This window comes from Carassius gibelio, chromosome B7 (genome assembly GCF_023724105.1).
Source record: "Carassius gibelio isolate Cgi1373 ecotype wild population from Czech Republic chromosome B7, carGib1.2-hapl.c, whole genome shotgun sequence".
Classification (NCBI taxonomy): Eukaryota; Metazoa; Chordata; class Actinopteri; order Cypriniformes; family Cyprinidae; genus Carassius; species Carassius gibelio.
Window position 1 is genome coordinate 1,863,415 of NC_068402.1, and position 25,509 is coordinate 1,888,923.

The 25,509-nt window shown below is 37.5% G+C and overlaps 2 protein-coding genes and 1 long non-coding RNA gene across 3 annotated transcripts in view; 2 read left to right on the forward strand and 1 right to left on the reverse strand.

Annotated features, from left to right (window-relative positions):
* Positions 1-23,930, reverse strand: part of LOC127962306 (uncharacterized) — a 37,468-nt gene extending 13,538 nt beyond the window's left edge. The window contains exon 1 of the long non-coding RNA XR_008154562.1: positions 23,782-23,930. This is a non-coding gene — a long non-coding RNA (uncharacterized LOC127962306). The remainder of the gene's footprint in view (positions 1-23,781) is intronic.
* LOC127962266 (E3 ubiquitin-protein ligase TRIM39-like) lies at positions 1,130-3,520 on the forward strand. Its single transcript, XM_052561821.1, has 3 exons — positions 1,130-2,201; positions 2,522-2,563; positions 2,681-3,520. The coding sequence occupies exons 1-3, from the start codon at positions 2,180-2,182 to the stop codon at positions 3,271-3,273; spliced, it is 657 nt and encodes a 218-aa protein (XP_052417781.1). The 5' UTR covers positions 1,130-2,179; the 3' UTR covers positions 3,274-3,520.
* LOC127962238 (butyrophilin subfamily 2 member A2-like) lies at positions 6,021-24,329 on the forward strand. The gene is made up of 15 exons (XM_052561778.1): positions 6,021-6,367; positions 6,495-6,548; positions 10,579-10,941; positions 15,362-15,667; positions 15,982-16,086; positions 16,162-16,182; positions 17,016-17,054; positions 17,286-17,327; positions 17,514-17,552; positions 18,754-18,795; positions 19,667-19,708; positions 19,926-19,964; positions 22,149-22,190; positions 22,522-22,563; positions 23,422-24,329. The coding sequence occupies exons 2-15, from the start codon at positions 6,497-6,499 to the stop codon at positions 23,958-23,960; spliced, it is 1,713 nt and encodes a 570-aa protein (XP_052417738.1). The 5' UTR covers positions 6,021-6,367; positions 6,495-6,496; the 3' UTR covers positions 23,961-24,329.
* Positions 24,330-25,509: the final 1,180 nt, after the last annotated feature.

Consider the following 25,509-nt stretch of genomic DNA (forward strand, 5'->3'; position numbering starts at 1 on the left):
CTCACCTTTCTCATCTGTGCTATTCTGGGTTTGGTTGGGTTGTTTCTCTACAAATACAGAGACAAACTAACAGGTACAATTTGGCAGAAAAATTTTATAATCAAAATATCTAGTCTTCAGTTTTAATTTATCCAAAATCTTGTCATTTCATGACAAAAATGTTTTGCAGGGAAGAATCCAGCAGATCCAAGTAAGTAAAATTAAAAAATTTTCATCCAAGCATAGTCACTAATCAGATGAACCCTTGAATGGCTATAGTCAATGATTAAATATTAGGGAAAAAAATTCTATTTCATAGAGACATCAACACCTTTATTTTTATATAGCGCTTTAAACAAAATATTATGTCTGTTTGATTAAATCAGTAGTAGTGGTATCAGTAATATTTGCTTTCAGTCATGTAATTAAAAATATGCCATTATACAAATATTAAAATTATTGCAAGAAAACAGTATGTGTGGTCCTTATATAGTCGTTTCTTGATTCAATATTGAAAACAGAATTTTTTTTTTCAAAAACATAAAAATGTAAGAATTAATGTTTCTCTCATCAAACAACCAGACTAACAAATGGACAGGGTTTACTTATGTGTAGGCATTGTTTCTCTATGGCAAATATTAGGTGCTTATTGCAGAAATATGAACCTCAGATCTGCATTAATTACCTGGTAAGATAGCTTGATATTAACACTAAACCCATACTGCTCTGTGCTTCACAATAATGTAAAGGTCCTGCAGCTTTGCCACACAGATTTTGATAACTGGACAGCTTAATAAAATGTTCAGTGCTCCAAATAAACAGACTAAAAGTGTAATGTGGCTGCAGATCTGAGGTACATACATATTTCTGTAATAAACACCTAGTATTTGCCATAGAGAAACAAAGCCTACACAGAAGTAAGCCCTGTCTAAGCGCTGCCCCAGTATGGTCTGTGTCAAGCCAAGGTTGCTTGATGAAAGGGAGATGACAGGAGTTGCAATAAACACATTAACAGTAGAGGACTCTTAATCTGTTGCACCAAACTGAAGACCACATGTTGATGGCACCGTTTGATGCTCGCTTTAGAAATCAGTGAAAAGGGGCTTTTCGTTTCCACACACACTTGGAAATCAAACTTTCAAACTGTTTATCCATGTCATGGGTTGGCAGGTGTCGATGTCAAGCTCTGATATATAGATATTATTGCAATAAAACATTATATGTAACCAGAATTCAGTATCAGGCCAGAAATCAACATGAACCATGCATTGATGCACTCTTAATAATTAAGGTGCTCCACGATGCCATAGAGAAGTGTTTCTCAAACCTGTGCTGGAGGACTCATTCTGTATGTGTCTCTCATCTATCATGATTCAACTAAGCTTCTCATTAGTGGAGACTGCAAGACCTGACGTGGATGTGTGTCAGATATAGAGAAACATACAAAACGTGCAGTCATGGGGGCACCTCATGGAGAGCTCTGAGAACCCCTGCCATAGAAGAACATTTTTTTGTCTAGACAGTTCCATAAAGAACCTTTAAACATGTCTGTCTCACAAAAAGTTCTTCGTGGCAAAAGATGGTTCTTCAGAATATAAAAAGGTAAGAAAGAGATGGTTCTTTGACTGAATGGTTCTTTGTGGAAGCAAAAATGGTTCTTCTATGTGTGACTTTAGAGAACTTTAACCAGATCTAGACTAAACGGCTCTTGACTACACCTGGTGCCTCTCACACCAAGATATACATTGCTTATTAACTGCTGAATACCTAACCTAAGACAAGCAGCTTCATAGAAACACACCAAAGCTACCGTAGCTGCAGAGGGACAAACTTCACCCAGACAGTGACTACTCTGCCGGTTACATATGGCATTGCTTTATTTCAGTGTTGCCACCCTGTCCATAAATAATGTCCCTACTGGAAAGAAGAAATTGCTGTTTTAAAACCATCTGATGCATAAAAAGGACGAATACTAGTTGCTGGATTGACTGAATAAACTGACCAAATAGTTTTACACAAATGAGCTGGGCTCCCTAAATGTGTAATGACATCCTGAGAAATGACCTTTGACCCTGAGCCTAAGACATTAGAACTCAGTGGGTAGTTTATTAAACATTAATGGCACTAGAAGTGAATATGTGAAAGAAAATGTGTCCCTCCAATTATATTTTCTGTCATTTTAGATTGTGAGGAAGTAATTATGGATACTCTGGGAAAAAAAGGTAAAAGTTCTTGTAACTGTAATTGAAGTGAACCAGTAACTGTTACTATCCACAAACACATTAAAAATGTGTAAAAAAGGTTTGCTTAATTTATATCACAAAGCAGATTTTTTTGTATCCCAGATTTTCAGTTTGGTATCAGATTTTTGGACCTCACTGTTTGATTTACAAACTATTAGAAACATAATTTCTTGTAAATGTCTACTAGAATGAAATGTACAACCCTCCATAAGTTGAAATATTTCATAAAGTATTTATGCTTATTCTGTCCCCTTTTACAACTGTAGTTGACTTTCTAAAAAGGTTTGTTTTAATTTTAGTTGTGGAAGATATGACTATAGAAGAATTGAGGCAACATGCAGGTTTGGTTTATTTATTTAAGCATATATTATATCGTCTCAGTAACACATGCATATAAAGTGTAAGCATCAACTCACACACAAGTTAATAGTTGTTTCTAATGTATTGTTTCCTCACAGTTGAGATCACCATTGACCGTGAGCGTCTACATTCAGATCTGAAGGTTTCTCAGGACTGTAAAACTGTGAGGGACAGTGCTGATTATAATCACACCGGAGAGGGATTTCCATATCAATTATGTGCTTTTGGAGCCCAAAGATTCTCCTCCGGTCGACACTATTGGGAAGTAGAACTGGCACAAGAAAATACACCTCCCAAAAACTATTGGTTAATTGGTGTGATGAAAGATGGAAATTTAACTGCAAGAGACAGATCTGCTTTAACTCCATCAGCTGGTTCCTGGTTCTTGTGTTCAGACGGTCCTAATGGCTTTCACACAAACACTGATCCATCAGTTAAACTCTCTCTGACTCCGAGACCTGAACGACTGGGAGTTCTGTTGAATTATGATGAAGGTCAGCTGTCATTTTACAACGTCAAAGAGAGAAAACATCTCCTGACCATCAGCAGCAGATTCTCTGGATCAATCGTTCCTCTCTTCAATCCTGGAGCTGGTGATCTGAGTCCACTTAAAATCATGGATGGTCCAAATCCTGTAGAACAAGCTGAATCCAGTCAGCCTTTATTGAGTAATAACAGCGCAGACACCTGACTGACCACTGCAGTGTTTAATCAGAAGGAATCATTTCATCGCCCTGCATGGGCAAAGAGTTAGACACAAGAGTTTGTCAGAGCGGAGACAAAACCAAGATGACTGGAAGAGAACAGAAGCACCGTTAAACACAGAGACGAATGGCTGAACATGCTATGATTTTCAGCCTCCATCTGTTCGGCTGAGATAATATACACGTAATAATCCATGTAATAATCCATTAATAAACTTGGAGATGTTGGCAGCTTTCATTTCACATTTCCAGTGATGTTCCATATTTTTAAGTCACTTTGGGGAAAAGATGTATAAATGTAAAAGCAATGCTTAGTCACTTTAAAGAACACAGATGTAATAGAACATACTCCATAATGACCAGCTCAATCTATAAATTACCACCTGCTTTAAAACATGCTTTTTGGGCATGAAATAATGGTGCAAATACCATTAATTTGATGAGCATAAACATTAGTAAATCATGTGATTCCTTTTAACACTCTCCTCCCATAAATGGGAATTTGGGTCTTTTCTGTTTTTTGAACGACAGCATGAACAGTATGACTTTATCACTTTATTATAAAGGGTCTAAAAATATGCTTAAAAACTTTTTTTCACTGTATATTGATGGAATAACATGTTTGATTAAAACTCTAGATGCCTTATGCAGACACTTTTAAAAATAGATGATTGTTGTACTTTGGGGTCTTTGGAATAAAGTTCTTAAAAGAAAAACAACAAAAACAACAACAAAACATTTAACTGACATTTGAACTAATTAACTAACCAGTCATCAAGTTCAAGTTGATCTTTATTGTCATTCTGCTACATGTGTACACATACAGTGGAAGGAGATGTTGTGTCTCACAGGACCACGGTGCTACATAAATACAAACACACAACAATGAAGTTATACAGTGTATGGTGTTTCATCGCTGTCGCTGATTAAACCTACTGTACACAGATGTGTCATCCTCAGACTCTATGATGTGGTTTGAGCTGAACTTGGCAGTGCAGTCATGGGTCAGCAGCGTGAAGAGCAGCGGTCTGAGTACACAGCCTTGTGGGTCACCTGTGCTCAGTGTGGTAGCGATCGAGGTGCTGTGGCCAACATGCACTGACTGAGGTCTTCCGGTTAGAAAGTCCAGGATCCAATTACAGAGGGAGGTATTTAGGCCCAGCAGGTTTAGTTTATTAATGAACTGTTGTGAGATTATTGTGTTTGAAGCTGAGCTGAAGTCGAAGAACAGCATTCTAGCACAGGAGTCTTTATTGTCTAGGTGGGTAAGAGCCAGGTGGAGGGTGGAGTAAATGGCATCGCCCGTGGAGTGATTTGGAAGGTATACAAACTGGAGTGGGTCAGGTGTGTGGGGAGATTGGGAAGTTTTTGTGCAGGTGTGTCATTCTGCATGTCGAACCGTGAATAAAAGTGGTTGAGTGCATCCAGGAGGGATCTGTCATCATCACAGGTCTGTGGCAGGGGCTTGTAATCAGCTGCCTCTTTAAACATGTTCCAGTCTGTGCACTGAGGCATCATCTGGTCAAACTGAGAGGAGTGTTTGAACCGGTTTGGCGAGTTTCAGAATTGGTCTGTTTGCTGATATTATCATAACAGAGATGTGATCCGGGTACCCGAGGTAGAGGCGGGCCCTTAGCCTAGCTCGTGTGCCTCCACGCTTGCCGGGCTTCTGTCCCCCTCACACCGCCGGCGTCTGTGTTTGGTGCGGGTAGCATCAGTAGACTAGACCGCGGTCTCAAGGTTCGGCTTCAGCAGCAGACAGAGGCCTTAGCTTCTCAGTAGTCTCCGGTCAAAGCTGTTGTTTGTACACACTGCTGATTTCGAAATTCTCTGTTAGTGCCCTGGGAGAGATTTTAGATTAGATTTTATCTCTATATTGATATTTTTCTAATCCTCTTCTTTGTGTCGCTTTCTGCCTTGTCTATCTAACAATTTTATTTGTTTCACTCATTTTTTAGAAATGATAGTTTAAGAGCACATAAATAGTAAAACTATATTAACTGCATGCACCATGCATAATGCATTGTGTTGACAAAGTGTTTAAATTAGTCCAACATGACATGTTGTCAAATCTTATGATTTTTAGTTTATGTCAATTTTATTTTATTCTAACGTTATCTTAATCAGTTCGATGATCGATCAGTTCTTAAATTATGTTAACTGTCAGAAATGATTTTACTTTGTCATTAATTACTCACTCTTATGTCGTTTCTAACCCATAAGAACTTTGTTCATCTTCTATCATCTGTGATACACTGCAAGATAAAATTGGCTTATAAGTGAAAAAATAATTGTTATGATGATTGTAACTTGTCATGATTATGGCTGACCAGGATAAAACATTGAAGAGTTGTGACCAAACTACTGTAACATTGGATTTATAAATAAATAAATAAAAATACATAATAAATCCTCCCCAAACCCCAGATACAACCCTTGAACAACATTAAAGCTCCAACTGTTCATTTAAAAAGTTTGAAACTAAATGCAAACTCATATGTTAAAACCCAAAAGCTGTTCACTCAGCATCCTCAGAAACAGCATGAAGCTTCTGTCCTCCACTGGAGATGTCCTACTGAGGATCTGAACGTCCATACTGTCGTACTATTGACCTGTATATCGCATATTCCATGCCTTTTCCTCTGGGTGTTTTGTACAGTCAAGCCGACACTAAAAGACAAATGGACAAATCCTGACGTCACGTGTCACTCCAAGATCTGTTTTCTATTCTATTAAATCTTCGCGCCTCATAATAACACCTTACACACGCAAATATGTGTTCAAGCCGTAAATAATTATTACACAAATTCGCATTTAACAATCACATCGAGTATTAGGGGTTTTTCGTATATGACTTTACAGAGACATTGTCTCATTATTTCAGAAAGCGAAAGTAAAACAGAAAAATCGGGAGCACGTCTGGATTCTCGCTGATTTTTGTCTGTTTCATCGTTTATATTTGACTCTGTTGATTATATTTGACTCTGTTGATTATATTTGACTGTTGCTGTGCTGAACGCGTCTACATCGAGTCTAAAACAAGCAGATTACTGTGATTTAACGAACGAAGCTGTATCTCAGGTGAGTCTGTGTTCTCATTGAATGCACGGCAGTCCGACTGATTCTCTCATTACCATCACTAATTCTGCAAAACATCTCCCTCAGAGTATTGTATTTGTATGATTGGTGTCTGTCTGTATTTTCACAGGCATGATGTCGATTATGATCGCTTTACTGGTGAATCTCTTCATAGAAACCTCTGGTGAGAACACAAACACGCTCGGATTTCATTCAGACTTTCGGGTTAAATATTCTACACAATCCAAAGCTCTTCATTTAGTTTGTACTGAGGGAGGAATCAGCTTTGCTTTATTCGCCAGGTGTGCGAAAACACACGAGGAATTGTTTTTTTTAAGTTGCTCCTGCACACACATCTGATATGAGCGGGAAAGCGAGAATGAAAAAAAAAAAAATTAGTAAGACCTAACAATAAATAATAAGTATGAATCTGGAACAGTAGATTGTAGATTGATCTATGTAAAGATGTGTGCATTTGTTTACTCTATATAGAACTGAATAGATAAATATATGCATAATATGTATTGACATAATACTTTGGAGGCCGTAATTAAATATGTAACCGATAATGATTTACAGATATGAATTACAGCACACAGGTAATGATTGATAGGATATGTTAGCTGTTTGAACTGGAGATGGCAACTGTTTTCATGTCTAGATGTTCTATTGATTTATTTTATTTCACAATATCAAAACTGACCGTCACAAATAGATTTGACTAAACATGAGTAGGCTACTTTGCAAAAAAAAAAAAAAAAAAAACTGTTTTTATATCACTGTATTTCAGAAGGAAACCGACTGTATTTAGACAAGGTTCGATGATATTTTAATTTCATCTTGAATGTAATGCCTGATAAAGCAGCATTTGTGAGCTCAGCGTTACCGGAGAATCTGCTCTCTCTCTCTCTCTCTCTCTCTCTCTCTCTCTTAAAGCGCCTCCTGTTGACGGAACATGAATTTGCATATACATATACATGTAAATATACTGTATATGGGGGCGGGGGTGTGTGAACACCGACTGTGAGAAACACTGTATCTGTAGCATCTGTCTGAGGAGTGCACACAGGTCGTGTCCGGGGTGACAGGGGTCTGTGATGATGTCACCTGGGCCGGGTCTCCCGATAACGATTGATCTCAGCGCTTAAGAGCGTTTTCTTCGAGTAATTTTGCGATCGTTCGTTATTGTTTCACGTTTTCCCAACAATGCACGTACAGCAATCACACGTAGCTGTGCTTTAAGAGCTACTTTAGGAGTCGCTGTCCGTTTGTCAAGTGCTGAAATCTCACTTTATAGAATGAGTCCTAATTGTAGTAAACAATCGTTTATTGATGTTAACCTAATGCTGCGTTCCAGACAGACAACTTGGATATAATAACTATAATACAATACAATATTATATTATAGTGTATAATATTATACTTTACAAAATAATATATCATATACATTATATACAGTATATATAGAGAGAGGGTCCGATACAGCTGGTTTTCGGGCACTTCAGCAAGTCATTGACATATTTCCCCCCAGTCTTTGAAGCATTACTTCTCTTATTCGTTTTTTTTTTTCCAGTCATTTAATTTAAATATGTATGAAAAAAAATTCTGCCCCTTTTTAATTATATAATTCATAAATTTATAAAAAAAATAAAATAAAGAAAATTAGTCACAAAGTGTACAATAAAGCACAATAAAATCCTTATATCATGATCACATTGCACTTGAATCAAGTTAAAGGTGTAATGTGCTGATTGTCCTCACATAAATCTGTTACGATGCACTTAGGGCTTTAGGATTACTCCAGAGCACTCGTAGATCTACAATGATTTTCAAGTGCTACTTAAGTTACGATGCTTTTGGGAAACAGACCGTAATATTAAAATCAGTGGTACGATCATTTTTACAAACTTCTAAGGCTTACGAAGCTTTTGGGAAACTCAGCCTTGGCCGTTTCTTCACTCTGGAGTTGTACAAGTCCTGAAGACTGCAAACATAGCAAACGGACGTGCCCCACATGTGTCCTCAAGCTGGCACTGCTGGCCTCCTGTCGGGAATGGCATGTACCCTTTCAGCCAGAGCTGGGCCATGTGTGGCAATGACGGCACGACGGGGATCCAGCAAATAACATGAGGACCGACTGTTGAGGGGAGGAGTGGCCCAGATCAGTCAGGTGATATGTGGCCCAAATCTGGCTAAGATCTGGCAGCATATTATGTGACCCATGATAAACAAGATAAATACAATATTGTATTTATATATTTACATACTGGTTCATATAGACAGGTGAAAACGATTAAAGTGGAGACAGCGGAGTGCAATTAACAGTGATGAAAGGGACAAAGGCTTTGTGGGAAATGTAGTGCCTGCAGTGGGATGACTATGGGGAAGTGAGACCACTAGTGGACACCCAGGGAAACACAGACCAGACACTGTGACAATCTCACCTTTGATTTTTCTTTCCTATGGTATTTTCTTTTCTTGTCATTAGACATTTCATCTATTATATCAGTCCTTTAATCTTATTTACATCTTTCTTTTGTTAACTTTAAAGACTTTATATTTTGTTTGCTAAAGCCTTTGCGGTGAGTTCTCTTTTACCATTTCAAAGACAGTGACATCATCCACACTCTCTTCATTCATGTTTGTATGTTTCCCAAAAAGTCAACAATATTCATTCAATCATATTCGCCAACATCATAATGACATATAGACAAACTCTATAAACAGTGTGACATTAGTTTCCACACAAACAGATCGCCAACAACAAACCACCAACACCAGAACTCTGGACCAAACCAGCTGAAGCCAAATAACCCAACAATAACACAACCGCAAAATCATGGCTAATCAATGGATGAACAGTGTACCGACTCAAACAGCCCACTTTCCAAAACAGCAGAGCTGAATAATAAGTCCTGCAGGCTTACCCATGCGGTGATTGTTTGCTCGCCTCTCCTCAGAGCTTTGCTGATCAGTTTTCCAAATCCGGGATTTCTAGAATATTGCAGGTTTACAAATACACTAATTCGTTAAAGTCCCCCAAGAATATTGGTGGTCCAAGCAAGACAAATGCATGAGAGGACAGGGTGAGGAACTGGTTCAGCACTGCAGCTGGAAGTGCATGTCAGTTTAGTGCTGAAATGGGTAAGGATCTGTCTCATAACATTTAAGAGTCAGACTGAAAAATCAAGGAGGAGTATGTTGTGTGGAGAGAGGAGAACTGGTCCAAACTTCACTTTAAGCTGGTCTCACACTACAGGAGTTATAGTCCGATCTATCCCAGACCTCAGTTGGTTCCAATATCTGGTGTGGTTTATCTGGTAATGTGAGGCATTCACAAATCAAAACTTGCACCTCACAGTTTGCTGACACACAGGACCGCTACGATCATATCAAACATATTTAGGATTTTAAAGAATTGTAAAGAAAAAAATAAGGTCTACATTTAGAATCACCTTATAGTTAAAAGTACATTTGCAAAATAGCATGGCCAAATACCAAATCCCCACATAAGCTTATTTTTCATAAGCGGTCAAAATTTACAGCAGGGCATGCAGACAGAAACTGCACAAGGCTTCATGTGAATGTGAGTGTCTGTAGATCCACTCTCTGACAGCAGGTGGCGCTGATGGAGCAGCAGAATTACAGCTGTTTCCCATAACCTCTGTAGACACAGCAGCATTACGATTAAGAACACTGATTTATTAGCTATTACATGGAGCGAAGATGAAAACGATAGTTAGACCCTTCAGAGGGACATTTATATAATAAATTAATTCATTAATTCATTTGTATAATTCACCATGTTTTCACTCGAAACTAAACTACTCTGCGTGCCGTGTGCCTGTGAGACTGTTACTGAAAACTGTGCTTTATGCTGGACAGTATTTATTGTTGAATGTATTCAAATTATGTTAATCAAATATGGTTTTAATAAGAATTAAATATGAACTTTAATACTAACTTTGGCGAGTTTTATCATGATTTATCATCAAACCAGTAATCGTTCCATCCCTTGAAGCGATGTATGAAGCACAGAAGTCACTTTCAAAACAATATGTTTTCTGGTAAATCTGCTGTAAATGGTGAAATCTGTTCTCACACAGATTTTATGATTGTGTGGATTCCTTTTTAATGGCTGGAAATTAATCACAAAGTTATGTGGAACAATGATAATGAATATTTAAAAGTCTGTGTCTTTGTCTGTTTCTCAGTGTCGTTGACTTTAGTGGTTCCTGGTGATCCTGTAGTGGCTCATGTGGGATCTACAGTGATTCTTCCCTGCTGGATCTCTCCTGCTCAGAACGCTGAAGCTCTGGAGATCCGCTGGTACCGTCACGATCAGTTCAACAACCCTGTTCTGCTCTATAATCATGGGAAGATCCAGGACGTCCAGGAGGAATCATACAGGAACCGAAGCTCACTGAAGCCATGGTCAGATCAGTCTGGTGGACTGAAGGAGGGAGACGTCTCTCTACGGCTGGAGAAACTCACACTTCAGGATGAAGGTTCATTTCGCTGTTATGTGAGTGGAGACAAAGAATATGACAGCAAACAGGTGGCTCTCAAAATAACTGGTGAGTAGCCTGTTTTCTAAGCATCTACACCTCATTAATGTTTGGCCACAGTTCAGCCAAACATTAAAATTACTCCTCCTCAAACTCTCATTGAGGACTGTTGATGTAAAACTCATCCCCATAATGTGTGCACTAAATTTCAAGTCTTACAAATGCTTTATGTAAGAAACAGACTTTACTGTATCACCTTAACGTTACTATGATGCCTGATGGGGATTGCTTATCTAGCTACTATTAAACACAACAATTGCGAGTCTTCCCACTAGTGGTCAACCCATATGTGTGTTTTGACAGCTGATGCTGATATCTTGGAAAACGGGGCTGAAAGATTGACAATGGATTTTTTTTAAATAAATGTGTGAAATAAATATGCTTATAATTTAGATGCACAGAGGATGCAGTATGCACAGTGCTACACTCTGAACTCACACACCTGGACAATAACAACACGTATGTTAGGATGTTGTTTGTTGACTTCAGCTCAGCATTTAACACAGTCATTCCCTCCAAACTGACCACCAAACCCGTAACCTGGACATTAACACCTCCCTTTACAACTGGAATATGGACTTTCTGACCAACAGACATCAGCATGTTAGGTCAGGCCATACCCGCATCACCACCATCATACTCAACACAGGCGTACCACAGGGCTGTGTGCTGAGCCCATTCCTCGTCTCCCACTACACCCACGACTGCAAGCCTGTGAATGGATCCAACTCCATCATTACATTTGCAGATGACACCACAGTAATTGGCCTCATCAGAGACAATGATGAGACGTCTACAGAGAGGAGGTACAGAACCTGACTGCATAGTGCCTTGACAATGTGGACTTCAGGAAGAAGGAAGGAAGCACACATGACCCCATCCATATTAACGGGATGATTGTTGAATGTGTCTCCAACTTCTCTGAGGAACTGTCCAGGGGTCTCATTTACAAAAGTTGTGTACGCACAGAATAGGCATAGAAATTACTCATCCAATTTTGTACGCACATATCAGGATTTATTTTATCAGGACCATGCGTACACACTCTTTTTCCTGGCATGAGAAAATCAATGATGTAAGGAACGATTTAAAATCTGTTTTCATTTCAATATACATATTTACATTACATATTTCACTCTCATTAATGGAGATAAGTACTGAAAATACATAAAGTCATTACACAGAAGTAAAAAAAAAAAAGGATTCAGACATATTTAGTGGATCACTTTTCCTGTTGCATGCTGTTTTAATTAAAGCGAGGAGTGCTATAAGCTATTGCCATTGCACCTATTCAAACCAGAGAATGGACTGTTGGAACACTGAATCCAGCAATGTCCTCCATAATATCGAAGTAAGTTCACATAATTGATCATTTTTCTCACTAAAATATTTTCACATAGCATGAGATCTGCAGTTTAGTTTAAATATGAATTATTGTGCATAATCTCTACAACATATTTGAAGGATACAACTTGAAGAAAATGTTAATTTGCATTTTATTTAAAAAATAGGCTACTTTGTCAATGACTCATCAAGTCAGACAATTCTATTTACACCGCAATAAATATAGGCTGAAAATAACTAAAAGATGTTCACCTTATCAGCAAAACTGCATAAATTAAATTAAATTTTAATTGTTTAAAACAAATAAAATACTATTCGGCCAGTGGAAAGCAATGAGACAAACTATATTCTAAAATATTTATCTGATAACTATTTTAAACAGTTTTGTTTTTAGGGATTTTTATTTGTTATATATTTATGCTAAAAACTGGATGATTTTTAGCAATAAAGATTGTGTAGAGCACAAATAGCATTTATAGTCCGTATCTCATGTTTCCGTAATGTCTTGAACTTTTAACGGTGTTAAATATGGTGATAGCACGGTGATTTCGGGGAGGAGCGAGGTTATGTACAGTACGTATGGACAATCTTCCTCCGACTAGGGTTTATAATGGGATTTTTGCCGGTTCTGGCATACACATGATTTAATAAACCTGAAAAATTTCGTGCCTACGTACATTTTTAGGATCAAATCTAAGGAGAGTTTTATAAATGAGACCCCTGGACCACAAACACCTCCAGCCTGGTCAAGAAGGCTCACCAGCGCCTCTTCTTCCACAGGACACTGAAGAAGAACCAGCTGTCTTCAGCCATCCTGGTGAACTTCTACCGGTGTGCGATTGAGAGCATCCTGACCAGTTGCATCACAGTCTGGAAAGGGAACTGCTCAGTGGCTGACTGAAAGGCACTGCAGAGGGTAGTGAAAACCACCCAACACATCACAGGGACACCACTTCCTGCTATTGAGGACATCCAGAGGAAATGCTGTCCACATCAATCTCGCAGGATTCTCAAGGACTCCTCTCACCCTGACCACAGACTGTTTAACCTTCTGCCCTCCGGGAGGCGCTTCAGGTGCCTCCAGAAAATGACCAGCAGATTCAGGAACAGCTTTTTACCTACAGCTCTCTCCTTACTGAACTCTGCCCTCTGACAATAAAGTTGAATCTAGTCTAATCTTATCTAATTTGGTACATGCGGTGAGTTCAAATAAACCTCATTAAAACACAGACAAAATTAAGCAGGGTAGGTGTGCAACTGCACAGCATAATTGTTACAGATGTGGATCTAGTAAGCACATAGCAAATGCGTCTGACTGTCTAGTGTAGCTCCTAAAGTTAAATGCAATTCATGTGGCAAAGCAACATGAATGTCAACATCAAACTGTGAAGTTCTGCTTTAAGTGCAAATAAACAAAACAAATTGTGACAGTTCTACAGACAGGATTAAGTGTCTAGTGCATATTTATACTGAGATAACAAGACCATTCTATGAAGATAAAGTTTGTAGTGGATACAGGCTATTAAGTACATTTACATTTACATTTAACCATTTAGCAGACTTACAAATGAGAACAATAGAAGCAGTCAGGTCAACAAGAGAACAACAACAGTATACAAGTGCCATGACAAGTCTCAGTTAGTCTAGTACAGAATGCATAGACAGTTTTTTTTTTTTTTTTTTTATAAATGAAAAGCCAAGAAAAAAAGGAAAAGTGCTAGTATTAATTGGTTAAGTGCTGGCGAAAAAGATGAGTCTTTAGATGTTTCTTGAAAATGAGTAAAGCACCACATGGCGTCGTTAACTTGCAGAGCGCAAACTTCTGGAGGGCACATAGGATTTAACCAGTGAGTTTAGGTAAGTTGGTGCCGTGCCAGTGGTCGTCTTGTAGGCAAGCATCAGTACCTTGAATTTGATGCGAGCAGCTACTGGTAGCCAGTGTAACCTGATGAGGAGAGGAGTAACATGAGCTTTTTTGGCTTATTGAAGACAACCCTCGCTGCTGCATTCTGGATCAATTGCAGAGGCTTGACAGTACATGCAGGAAGAGCCAGGAGAGCATTGCAATAGTCCAGTCTGGAGAGAACAAGAGCTTGGACAAGATGCAATGTGGTCCGTGAAGCTTAACTGATGATCCATCACAACTCCTAGGTTTCTGGCTGTCCTCGAAGGAGTTATGGTTGACGAGCCCAGCTGTATAGAGAAGTTGTGATGAAGCAATGGGTTAGCTGGAATCACCAGGAGTTCTGTCTTCGTAAGGTTAAGCTGAAGGTGATGGTCATTCATCCAGCTAGAGATGTCACTCAGACAGGCTGAAATGCGAGCAGCTACCGTTGGGTCATCAGGCTGGAATGAGAAGCAGTGATAAGAAAAGCCATGCTTCTGAATGACAGATCCTAATGATGTCATGTAGATGGAGAAGGGAAGTGGTCCAAGTACTGAGCCTTGAGGAGCCCCAGATAGGTTTCTTGAGCTGCTTTGATTTAGTTGGGATTGTTACATGGCATCAGTAAGAATGTCCACAAGTCCAATTACTGTCTGTCATAAAGGTTCAAGCCAGCTGACAAACACAATGCACAATGTTTACAAATGTTTTTATTTTTATTTTTATTAATTAAATAAAAGTAGAAGTAAAAACATGTGAGCATATGTGACTATGTAAATGGGGAAGTCGTGGCCTAGTGGTTTGAGAGTCTTACTCCTAACCCTAAGGTTGTGTGCTTGAGTCTTAGACCGGCAATACCACGACTGAGGTGCTTTTGAGGAAGGCACCGAACCCACAACTGCTCCCTGGGCACCGCAGCATAAATGATAACCACTCCATCTGTAGCACATGCTGTGTTGCCATGGTTTCATCTCTCTTCTCATGCAGGTGCAGTAAGGGAAAAACAGTCAGTTTGTAGCTAAGCTTCAACATGTCAGAAATTCATTAAATTGCTGGTTTAGAGACTCAAATCACCTCTTGTTACCACCAGGTACATGGCACAACAAATGTGCCCCAACTTAGCTTTAGATAGTGTGTTAAAACATATACGTGCTCTATGTGGTTTTCATGATTGGAGTATATCTGCTCTCTCTCCTCCAGCTTTAGGATCCACTCCTGTCCTTGTTCCAAAGTCTCTTGATGATGGGCGTCTGAACATCAGCTGCAGGTCCAGTGGCTGGTATCCAGAGCCCAGTGTTACGTGGATGTGTGACGACAGAAGTGTTCACCGTCCTGGTGGAACGTCTCACATTCTTGGACCAGACGGGATGTTCCTTGTTCAGAGCTGGATGGCCGTCTCTTTCTCAGATGCTCAACAGATCTCATGTTCACTGTCCATCATTACTGAAGAGTTCAAAGAAAGTAGGATTGACGTACAGGACATCATCTGGAAAGGAAATGACCAAGGTTTCTTAACCACAAGGACTTTTATACTTGCAGTAATGCAGTAATGCAGTAATTTTGTTCCTGTGACCTAATCTTAAGGTCTCTTTAAGTTTTATTTAGTTACAATTTGTTCAAATAACATATCGGCATATATTCTCAAATGCATGTTGCTTATTTTTCTCTGTCAGATTTATTTTTAGACATCTTTCCCTTTATTTTTCAACCATCTAATCAGTTCAAATTAAAAATATGTTATGTTTGTACTTTGTACTGTAATTAATGTGTATATGTTGCTTTGTGAAGGAGTTTTGATTCATCTGGTTTCTGTTTCTCAGTTGTTTCATCAGGTCCATGGGAAGCTCTGTTCTTCACTCTTCTCATATTTGCTCTTCTGGGTTTGATTGGCTTTATCCTGTACAAATACAGAGAGAAACTAACAGGTAACTAACAGACTTCATCTTCAGGTTTTATACATCCATCATGTCATGTGTTAATATTTCTGATCTGTTTTGTAGGGAAGAAACCAGTTGGTCAAAGTAAGTAACATTAACTTAATTTAACATTAAAACAGTCGTGAATAAGATTAATCCTATCAGGAAATGGTTGACTGTGGGGGAAAATTGGGAACAAATATTTTCTAATTTCTTTTAAAACAAATTATTATTATTATTGTATGTAAAAAGAAAGATAAGTAAAGCAGCACGAGGCACATGGTAGATAGAGTGCAAACCAGTGAAGTAAACAGTGCAGATATAATGATTGTAGTGTAGAGCTTATTCAGTCGGATTAAAGTGTCAAAAATCTCATAGAGCAGTTCTTTATTTAAACAGACAGAAGAGTTGCATGAGGTCACTTAACTGCTGAATGAGGTAGTGAGCAGACAAGTACTGCACAAAGTGTCTGGGGCAGGTCACAGTGTGTTAGTGGGACTGGGGGGGGGGGGGGATTTCATTGTGTATTGCTGTACTCCCAAAGTGCTTTAAAATCCTATGGCGGGGGTCTCCAGAGGAAAGAGAGTCATAGACCCAATTCTGTAGAAGGGAATATTAGGAGGCCGTCAGGACCCTGACATTGTACTGGGGCATTATGAGCCACACAGAGCTCCCCCTGCTGGTCTCACTAAACTAACACCTCTTCCAGCAGCAACCTAGTTTTCCCAGGTCTCCCATCCACTTGGCAACCATTCTTGGGCAACAGGGCAATATGGTTTTGCTGTGGTGATAATTAAATCTAGAGAATAATAGTAATAATAATAATAAGAATAATATATATGTGTGTGTGTGTGTGTGTGTGTGGTTTTCAGAGTCTGGAGTATTTGTGAAGCAGATTGGTAATAAAACTTTGCATTGATATTTTACTCTCTTTTTAGATTGTGTGGAAGAAGCTACACATGGACTGTTAAAAGGCGGTATGTGAAGACATTTGTTCTTTGCTGTACTTTTATAAGAACTGTAACTAATCATTACATTAACATCTATGTGCTTGTTGTAGCAGAAAAAAAGTGAATATAACAGGTTTGTTAACTGAGTAGAATAATGTTGTAGATGAGAATGGAAATAGAATTAATAAAACAACAAAACACATTTTCAGAAGCAGTTTTTTCCCTCTAAAATCTAACATTATTTAATTTTCATTTCAGGTGAGAGAGATGGAAATACAGAAGAGCAGAGGAAACATGCAGGTTTGAGCCATCTCATATACATGAGGATTAATTCATGAAATTTTGCTTTATATATTTTTTCCTCAGAGGTGAGATCTCTATTGATCTGAAATAGTTAAAATGTAATTGAATGTGGTTTTCAGAGTCTGGAGTATTTGTGAAGCAGATTGGTAATACAACTTTGTATTGATATTTTACTCTTTTTAGATTGTATGGAAGAAACTGTGAAGAAACTGATGAAAGACGGTATGTGAAGATGTTTTTCTTGTCCTTTTTAGGTCATATTTATTTCATGTTTTCACAACCTTTAGTAACATTAAATTTTTAATAATGTTTATACTTAAAAAAAATATTGGTTCAAAATGCTAGGTATCCAATGGTCCACAAATATATACAGTCATGGCCAAAAATATCGGCACCCTTGGTAAATGTGATCAAAGAAGGCTGTGAGAATGAATCTGAATTGTTAATCCTTTTTATCTTTTATTTAAAAAAAAAAAATCACAAAAATGTATCCTTTCATTGGATAATAAGAATTCAAAATGGGGGGAAATATCATTATGAAATAAAGGTTTTTCTCAAATACTCACTGGACACAATTATTGGCACCCCTAGAAATTCTTATGAGTTAAATATTTCTGAAGTATATTCCCATTCATATTCACAGTTTTGAGCACTCCAGTGTGATTATAAATATGCAATTATCCAGCCATGGATTCCTGTATCACAGAAATATAAAGAGCAGGGAAAACAAAGCCCAAATTCCTTTGATCATCCATCAAAATGAGAAAAACTAAAGAATATATTTCTGATGTGTAGCACAAGATAATGGAGTTTCAAAAATTAAAATAATTTAAGTTAATTTGTTTTCCTCATTAATGTACACACTGCACCCCAAACTGACAGAAAAACTGAATTGTTGACATTTTTGCAGATTTATTAAAAAAGAAAAACTGAAATATCACATGGTCCTAAGTATTCAGACCCTTTGCTGTGACACTGTATATATTGACTAAAAGTCTAAAAAAGGACCATGTGAGATCCTTCTGTTGACGTCCCAAATTTCCTCTTCGTAATGTTCTTAATGTGACCATAAAATAACCAAAAGGGAACGTCCCCCTAAAGTCTTAAGGAGCATTGAACAGCAGCACTTTCTTAACCAAAAGAGGACATTTTAGGAATGTCCCTAATGTTCTGTAAAGGTTCTGGACTTTCGTCTCCTTTAGAGAACTTTTATGGAACATTGTGCAAGGTTGAGAGAACTTCCCCTCCTACGTCAGTAATCATTACATAAACATTGGTGTTGTAGCCGAAAAAAGATGAATATAACAGGTTTGTTGACAGAGTAGAATAATTGTGTGGAAACAGAATCAATTGAACAACAAAACACATTTTCAGATGCATATTGTTCCCTCTAATATCTCACATTATTTCTTTTTCATTTTAGTTGAGACATACGTAGATTTTGAAGATCCGAGGAAACAAAAAGGTATGAGTATGTCCATCTCAGTAATATATAAATATATATTTCAACAGTCCTGCTGTCACATAAGCAATATTCTCTTCTCATATTGAACTATTGTAATTATAATCATTAACTTTAAATGTTGTTAGCTGTTTTTTCCTCTCTAAAATCTAAATTATTTTTAGTTTGTTTTAGTTGTGGGAGACATAAATATAGAATAATAGAAACATGCAGGTATGAGTATGTCCATGTGTAAACACAGGGCTCGCAAAATGTCAAATTCCCTGGTAGCCCTTCGAGCAGGCATTCTTCAGGTTTTGAAATGAATTTAACTAGCTTGAAAAAAAAGAAAAGACATCATCTGAACTTTACATTTTAGAGACCAGTAAAATGTCACAATACTGGCACCCGTGTTGGTGTGTAAAGCAAGGCAGATGACAAAGGAAATATACAAATAACCTGTAGGTGGCGATGTAACGAGAAGCTCAAGCCCACATAAGCCAATCAGAATCCCGAAGATCACATGTAAACATAGGTCGCACTTCTGACGTAGGTGCGAGCTCTGGAGCATACTGTGACGTTGGCTGCCTAAACACCCGTTTGTCTCAGTTTGCACGCAGACATGAAAACGAAGGTTTTCACAATCTCCACTCTGGCCAGAGTTTTTAGAAAGAATAGTTTGCGTGTAAACGAAGGGCGCAAACGAAGGGAAATATCTCCGGTTTTAATAAAAAAAAAAAAATGTACATGTAAACGGGGCCTCAGTAAGAACAGGAGAACAGAAGTTGAATAATGTTGTAGATGAGAGTGGAAATAGAATTAATAAAACAACAAACACATTTTCAGATGCTATTTTTGCCCTCTAAAATCTAACATTATTTATTTTTAATTTTAGGTGAGAGAGATGGAATTATAGAAGAGCAGAGGAAACATGCAGGTTTGAGTATGACCATGTGTAAAAATCATCTACATGATATCATATACATGAGGATTAATTCATATTCATTTTTGTTTTATGTATTTGTTCCTCAGAGGTGAGATTTCTATTGACCTGAAAGAGTTAAAATGTAATTGAATGTGGTTTTCAAAGTCTGCAGTATTTGTGAAGCAGATTGCTAACAAAACTTTGCATTGATATTTTATCTTTATTTTAGATTGTGAGGACAAAACTATGAAGAAAGTGATGAAAGACGGTATGTAAAGATGTTTGTTCTTAGCTGTACTTTTATAAGAACTGTAACTATCCTGTTAGAAATGTTACGTTCCCAGAACATCCTCACTGGTGTCTAGGACGGCACCTAGTAACTTAACGATGAGTCAGAGACGTTCGGATCCATGTGCAGTACTTTATTAACAGAATGGTCAAACAGGCAATGATCATAGAACAGCATCAGGTACGCAGAGAATATCCAAAATCAGAAACAGTACCAGGAAAAGGTCGGGGCAGGTGGCAGAGAATCAAAGTCAGTATACACAATCCCAAGACAAACACTAGGAAAACGCTCGGAAATGCCAGACAGAACTAAACAAGACTTCGCAATGTGAGTGTGGATGAGTGCAACCTTTATAGTGTCACTTATAGGAAACAGGTGTGGTTCAATAATGAATTCCTAGGCAGGGGTTTTTGGGAAATGAAGTCCAGGGTTTACTGTGTCGTGTAAAAGTCTGTGTGGTGAATAAACGGATGTACAGTGACCGGATCATGGCAGTAACATCCCCAGAATGTTCTGAGACGGTCATGATGTCATGATGAGTTCTTTAAAGGTATGGGGATGTAATTTGGAGGAACTTCATGGAACATTCGGGACGTTCTGGAAACCATTCCTATAGGATATTCCCTATTGGCCTCTGTACATTCCCAGAACATTTACAGGAGCAGCCTAGAATGTTATTTTCTTGTCCTATTTAGGTCATATTTTTTTCATGTTTTCAATTATCAAAAAAAGATAATGTAGCTTCACAAATTAGTGAAGTGGCTTTAAGAAAAGATCTAGAGCAGTGGAAATCCCCATTTCCACCATCAGGGCAATAATTAAGAATTTCCAACCAACAGAAAATGTTATAAATCTGCCTGGAAGAGGACGTGTGTCTATATCGTCCTAATGCACAGTGAAGAGGTCAGTTTGAGTAGCTATCCAAGGGTCACAGCTGGAGAATTGCAGGAAATAGTTGAGTCTCTGGTTCAGAAAACCTTTAAAATAATTGTCAAACAGAAGCTACATCAACACATGTTGTTTGGGATGGCTTCAGGAAAAATTCTCCTAGCTCATCCAAAAACAAACTAAAGCATATTCAGTTATCAGACACGACTGGAACTTCAAGTGGGTCTGGCTCCTATGGTGAGATGAAACAAAAAAAAATAGCTTTTTAGCAGCAATCACTCAAGATTTGGTGTTTGGTGAAGACAGAGATAAAAAGCACCCCATGTGTAGAATGAAATATACAGCTGTATTTCTGATGTTGTGGGCCTGTATTTCTGCCAGAGGTCCTGGACATCTTGTTTAGATACGTGGCATCATGGATTCTATCAAATACCAACAGATAAAAAATCAGTAAGTTCAAGATTCAAGATTTTTATTCGTCACATATAAAATTATATATAGCATATATAACCAGCAGTGAAATGTGAGAGTGACTGACTCTGTTAGAAATCTCATAATGGACCATGCTTGGATCTACCAACTGTACAGTAACCCAAACAAAAACCTCAAAAACAACACCGAAATTGGTCACTGAGCTCAAAAACAAGCTTCTGTTATAGTCGTTCCAGTCCTCTGTCTTGAACCCTATAGAAAATGAGAGTAGTGAACTGAAGATGCACTGAATTTTTTAAATAAAAGATCAAAATGATTAACAATGCAGATGCATTTTCACAGCCTTCTTTGATCATTTTTAGCAAGTGTGCCAATGTTTTTGGCCATGACTATTTATTTATATATTGACTAAAAGTCTAAAAAAGGACCATGTGAGATCCTTCTGTTGACGTCCCAAATTTCCTCTTCGTAATGTTCTTAATGTGACCATAAAATAACCAAAATGGAACGTCCCCCTAAAGTCTTAAGGAGCATTGAACAGCAGCACTTTCTTAACCAAAAGAGGACATTTTAGGAATGTCCCTAATGTTCTGTAAAGGTTCTGGACTTTCGTCTCCTTTAGAGAACTTTTATGGAACATTGTGCAAGGTTGAGAGAACTTCCCCTCCTACGTCAGTAATCATTACATAAACATTGGTGTTGTAGCCGAAAAAAGATGATTATAACAGGTTTGTTGACAGAGTAGAATAATTGTGTGGAAACAGAATCAATTGAACAACAAAACACATTTTCAGATGCATATTGTTCCCTCTAATATCTCACATTATTTCTTTTTCATTTTAGTTGAGACATACGTAGATTTTGAAGATCCAAGGAGACAAGAAGGTATGAGTATGTCCATCTCAGTAATATATAAATATATATTTCAACAGTCCTGCTGTCACATAAGCAATATTCTCTTCTCATATTGAACTCCTCTAATTATTTTTGTTAGTTAACTGTAGATGTTTTTACCTATAGTTTGTTCACTCTAAAATCTCAAATTATATATTTTTCATTTTAGTTGAGAGAGACATAAACATAGAATAATAAAGCAATATTCTCTTCTCATATTGAACTATTATACTTACGTTTGTGTGATTCATATAAATGTAGATGTTGTTAGCTATAGTTTATTTTCCCTCTAAAATCTCAGATTATTTATTTTTCATTTTAGCCGTGGGAGACGTAAACATAGAAGAACTGAGGAAACATGCAGGTATGACATCATCTCAGTTAAAGGAGACATAACACAGTCTGAGCCAATCTCATGCTAATCTTGAGTACCTGTAGAGTAGAATTGCATCCATTATATCTCCAAAGAGTCTTTAGTTTTATTATATGTGTAAAAGATACAGCTTTACGATTTTCTCTGAATACAACCGAGCTCCTAAAGGCATGACGTGGGTAGAGTGACAAACATTTACATACCATTTTTTTTCTTCTTCTTTTTCTTTTTCTTTTTTCTTTTATACATACTACCTGCTGTTCTGAATCTTGGCTGGGAACTTTTTTTTATTGCTGGGACCGCTCCATCTTTGAGTATCTACAAATATGCAAATCCAGTGTCAAACTGGGCCTTGTTTATAAAACTCTGGCACTGAAATAACGTGAACAAACATATTTTGCTCTCCTGGAAAAGCTAAATGAATCCACTGTTCATGTAATGCTGGGTTCTTTGAGAAGATAACTAGATCTCTCACAACGAAACCACACTTGTTTGGAGATATTCTTCTCAAGTGAGTCCCATGCAGCGCTGCATATGACACTGAAGTATGTTCTTGAGCTCCATCCGGCTGATGCATGTGTGTTCTTCCAGGAGAAGTGACCATGCAAGGACTTCCACATGTGATGCCCAAAAAAAGAACTTTTAGAAACTTATATGAACCCAGAAGGATTCCTTTTTTTTCTTGTTAAGCATGAGAATCTAGCTCTTTAACAGTGTAAATAACTCAGAATGCATGAAATTGAATTAAACCTCTCCTTTAAATGTGCACACATTTGATCATGTGTAAATATCATCTCATATACATGAGGATTAATAATTGTTTCTCATGTGTTTTTTTCTTCCTCACAGTTGAGATCACTATTGACCGTGAGCGTCTACATCCAGATCTGAAGGTTTCTCAGGACGGTAAAACTGTGAGGGACAGTCCAGATTATAAACGCACTGGGGAGGAATTTCCAATTCATTTATGTGCTTTTGGAGCCCAAAGATTCTCCTCCGGTTGTCACTATTGGGAGGTAGAACTGGCACAAGAAAATACTCCTCCCAAAAACTACTGGTTAATTGGCGTGGTGAAAGATGGAAATTTAACTGCAAGAGACAAATCTGGTTTCACTCCATTCTACGGTTTCTGGTTCTTGTATTCAGACGGTCCTAATGGCTTTGAAATCAACACTAATCCATCAGTTAAACTCTCTCTGACTCCGAGACCTGAGCGACTGGGAGTTCTGTTGAATTATGATGAAGGTCAGCTGTCATTTTACAACGTCACAGAGAGAAAACATCTCCTGACCATTAAAACCAAATTCTCTGTATCAGTCCGTCCTCTCTTCAATCCTGGAGCTGGTGATCAGAGCGAGATTAGAATTCTGGATTGTACAAAACCCTGAAGAACCATCTGTAGACTCCAGTCAGCCTTTACTGAGTAATAACAGCGCAGACGGGAAAGCGGTCAGTCTATGCAGCATGAGCCGGAAACAGAATTGATTGGTTCTTTTTTTTTTTTTTTTATTAATGCCAAGGTACCAAATATAAATTACAGAGAATGTCAATATTGCATACAAAGAAATGGCATTACATGCAAAGTTTAATTTACAAATGTAAACATAAAAAAAATAAAAATAAAATAAATAAAAATAATACTTAACAAATGATTTAAGAAAATAAAAATTAAAAAGATTAAACAGCCTTAAGGTTTTTGGAATATTAAATAGTTTGGATATACTGTTGAACCGCTAAAAAAAAAATAAAAAATCAAACCAGTTATTAAAAAAAAAGAATCTCTTATATAAAATGTCTTGATTGTTTCAAATGAAGTACCGCCGAGGGGTGCTTAAAAATGAATGACCATACAAGTAATGCCTTTATGAAATTAAGATAAATTGTAAGGGATTCTAGCAATATTATAATTACAGATCAATATGAAAAGGGAGACCAGCTAATTTGGAAAATAAGTAATTGAGGATAAAATTCCAGATTGAGTTGACAGAAAAACTGTCTAATCCAATTAATTTAGAAAGTTTTGTTCAAAGAAGAGAAATCAAGGAAATTATACCCACCATAATCATATGTGTTCATTAATAACCAACTCTTTATTACCTTTGTTACAACATTCAGTGTATAGAAAATAACCATCATGACAGATATTCACAGTTTTATAAACTGTAAAATGAAACAAGCTACAATTTGAGACCAGAAATGCAGTAACTGTAACAGTAAATAAGTATAATAATGATGATAAAGATGATGCACCCGTTTGTAAGGAAGCTTGTGAATTAATGCCTCTATCCAATGCTGTCACGTCACCTGACAAAAGAACGATTGGTACTGTAGGTTCAAGCCTTTTCAACAGTGTTTTACTATTATTATTAAACAATACAAACTTTAAAACAATAAGGAATTACACTTAAAATCATAAAGACAAAAAATATATAATAATAATAGTAATAATATACACACAGATTTGTTGCCAGGGTAACTCCAGTCTATGGTCAAAGCTTATGAGTCTGTCACGTGATTAAGGAACGACTCAAACCCGAAAGACTCATGAGATGAACCAAGCCATTCTCTTTCCGGCTCAGACTGCATAGGTTAACTCAAACTCAAAGATTTATCAGAGAAGAGGTGAGGTGAGCTTGTCATAGACTGAAGACCCAGGTCAACAATGAATTCATCTTTTCTGTTTATTATAGCGTTGTAGTTTTGTATTGTTTGTAGTATGATCAACGTTTGCATATTAGTACTAGTAGACTTTAAGGAAGTAACATGTAACATTTTAATTATATTTGATAAAATGAACTAAATTAACATAATGACTCGGAAAAAAAAGATTTGTTGATTTTGCTGAACGAGACTCAAAGGTCCGAGTGGGTAAAATGATCTGAACGTCCCATCATTAATGAGTATCATCTCCGTTTCCCCTTAAGAGCCTGTTTGGCT

Bases quoted from the DNA above. Each gene is read 5' to 3' on its own strand.
- LOC127962266 (XM_052561821.1), top strand. From the start codon at position 2,180: ATGGATACTCTGGGAAAAAAAG. The intron at 2,202-2,521 runs GTAAAAGTTCTT...TTTTAATTTTAG, and splicing joins GGATACTCTGGGAAAAAAAG to TTGTGGAAGATATGACTATA. The intron at 2,564-2,680 runs GTTTGGTTTATT...GTTTCCTCACAG, and splicing joins AGAATTGAGGCAACATGCAG to TTGAGATCACCATTGACCGT.
- LOC127962238 (XM_052561778.1), top strand. From the start codon at position 6,497: ATGATGTCGATTATGATCGCTTTACTGGTGAATCTCTTCATAGAAACC. The intron at 10,942-15,361 runs GTGAGTAGCCTG...TCTCTCCTCCAG, and splicing joins GGTGGCTCTCAAAATAACTG to CTTTAGGATCCACTCCTGTC. The intron at 17,055-17,285 runs GTATGTGAAGAC...TTTTCATTTCAG, and splicing joins ACATGGACTGTTAAAAGGCG to GTGAGAGAGATGGAAATACA.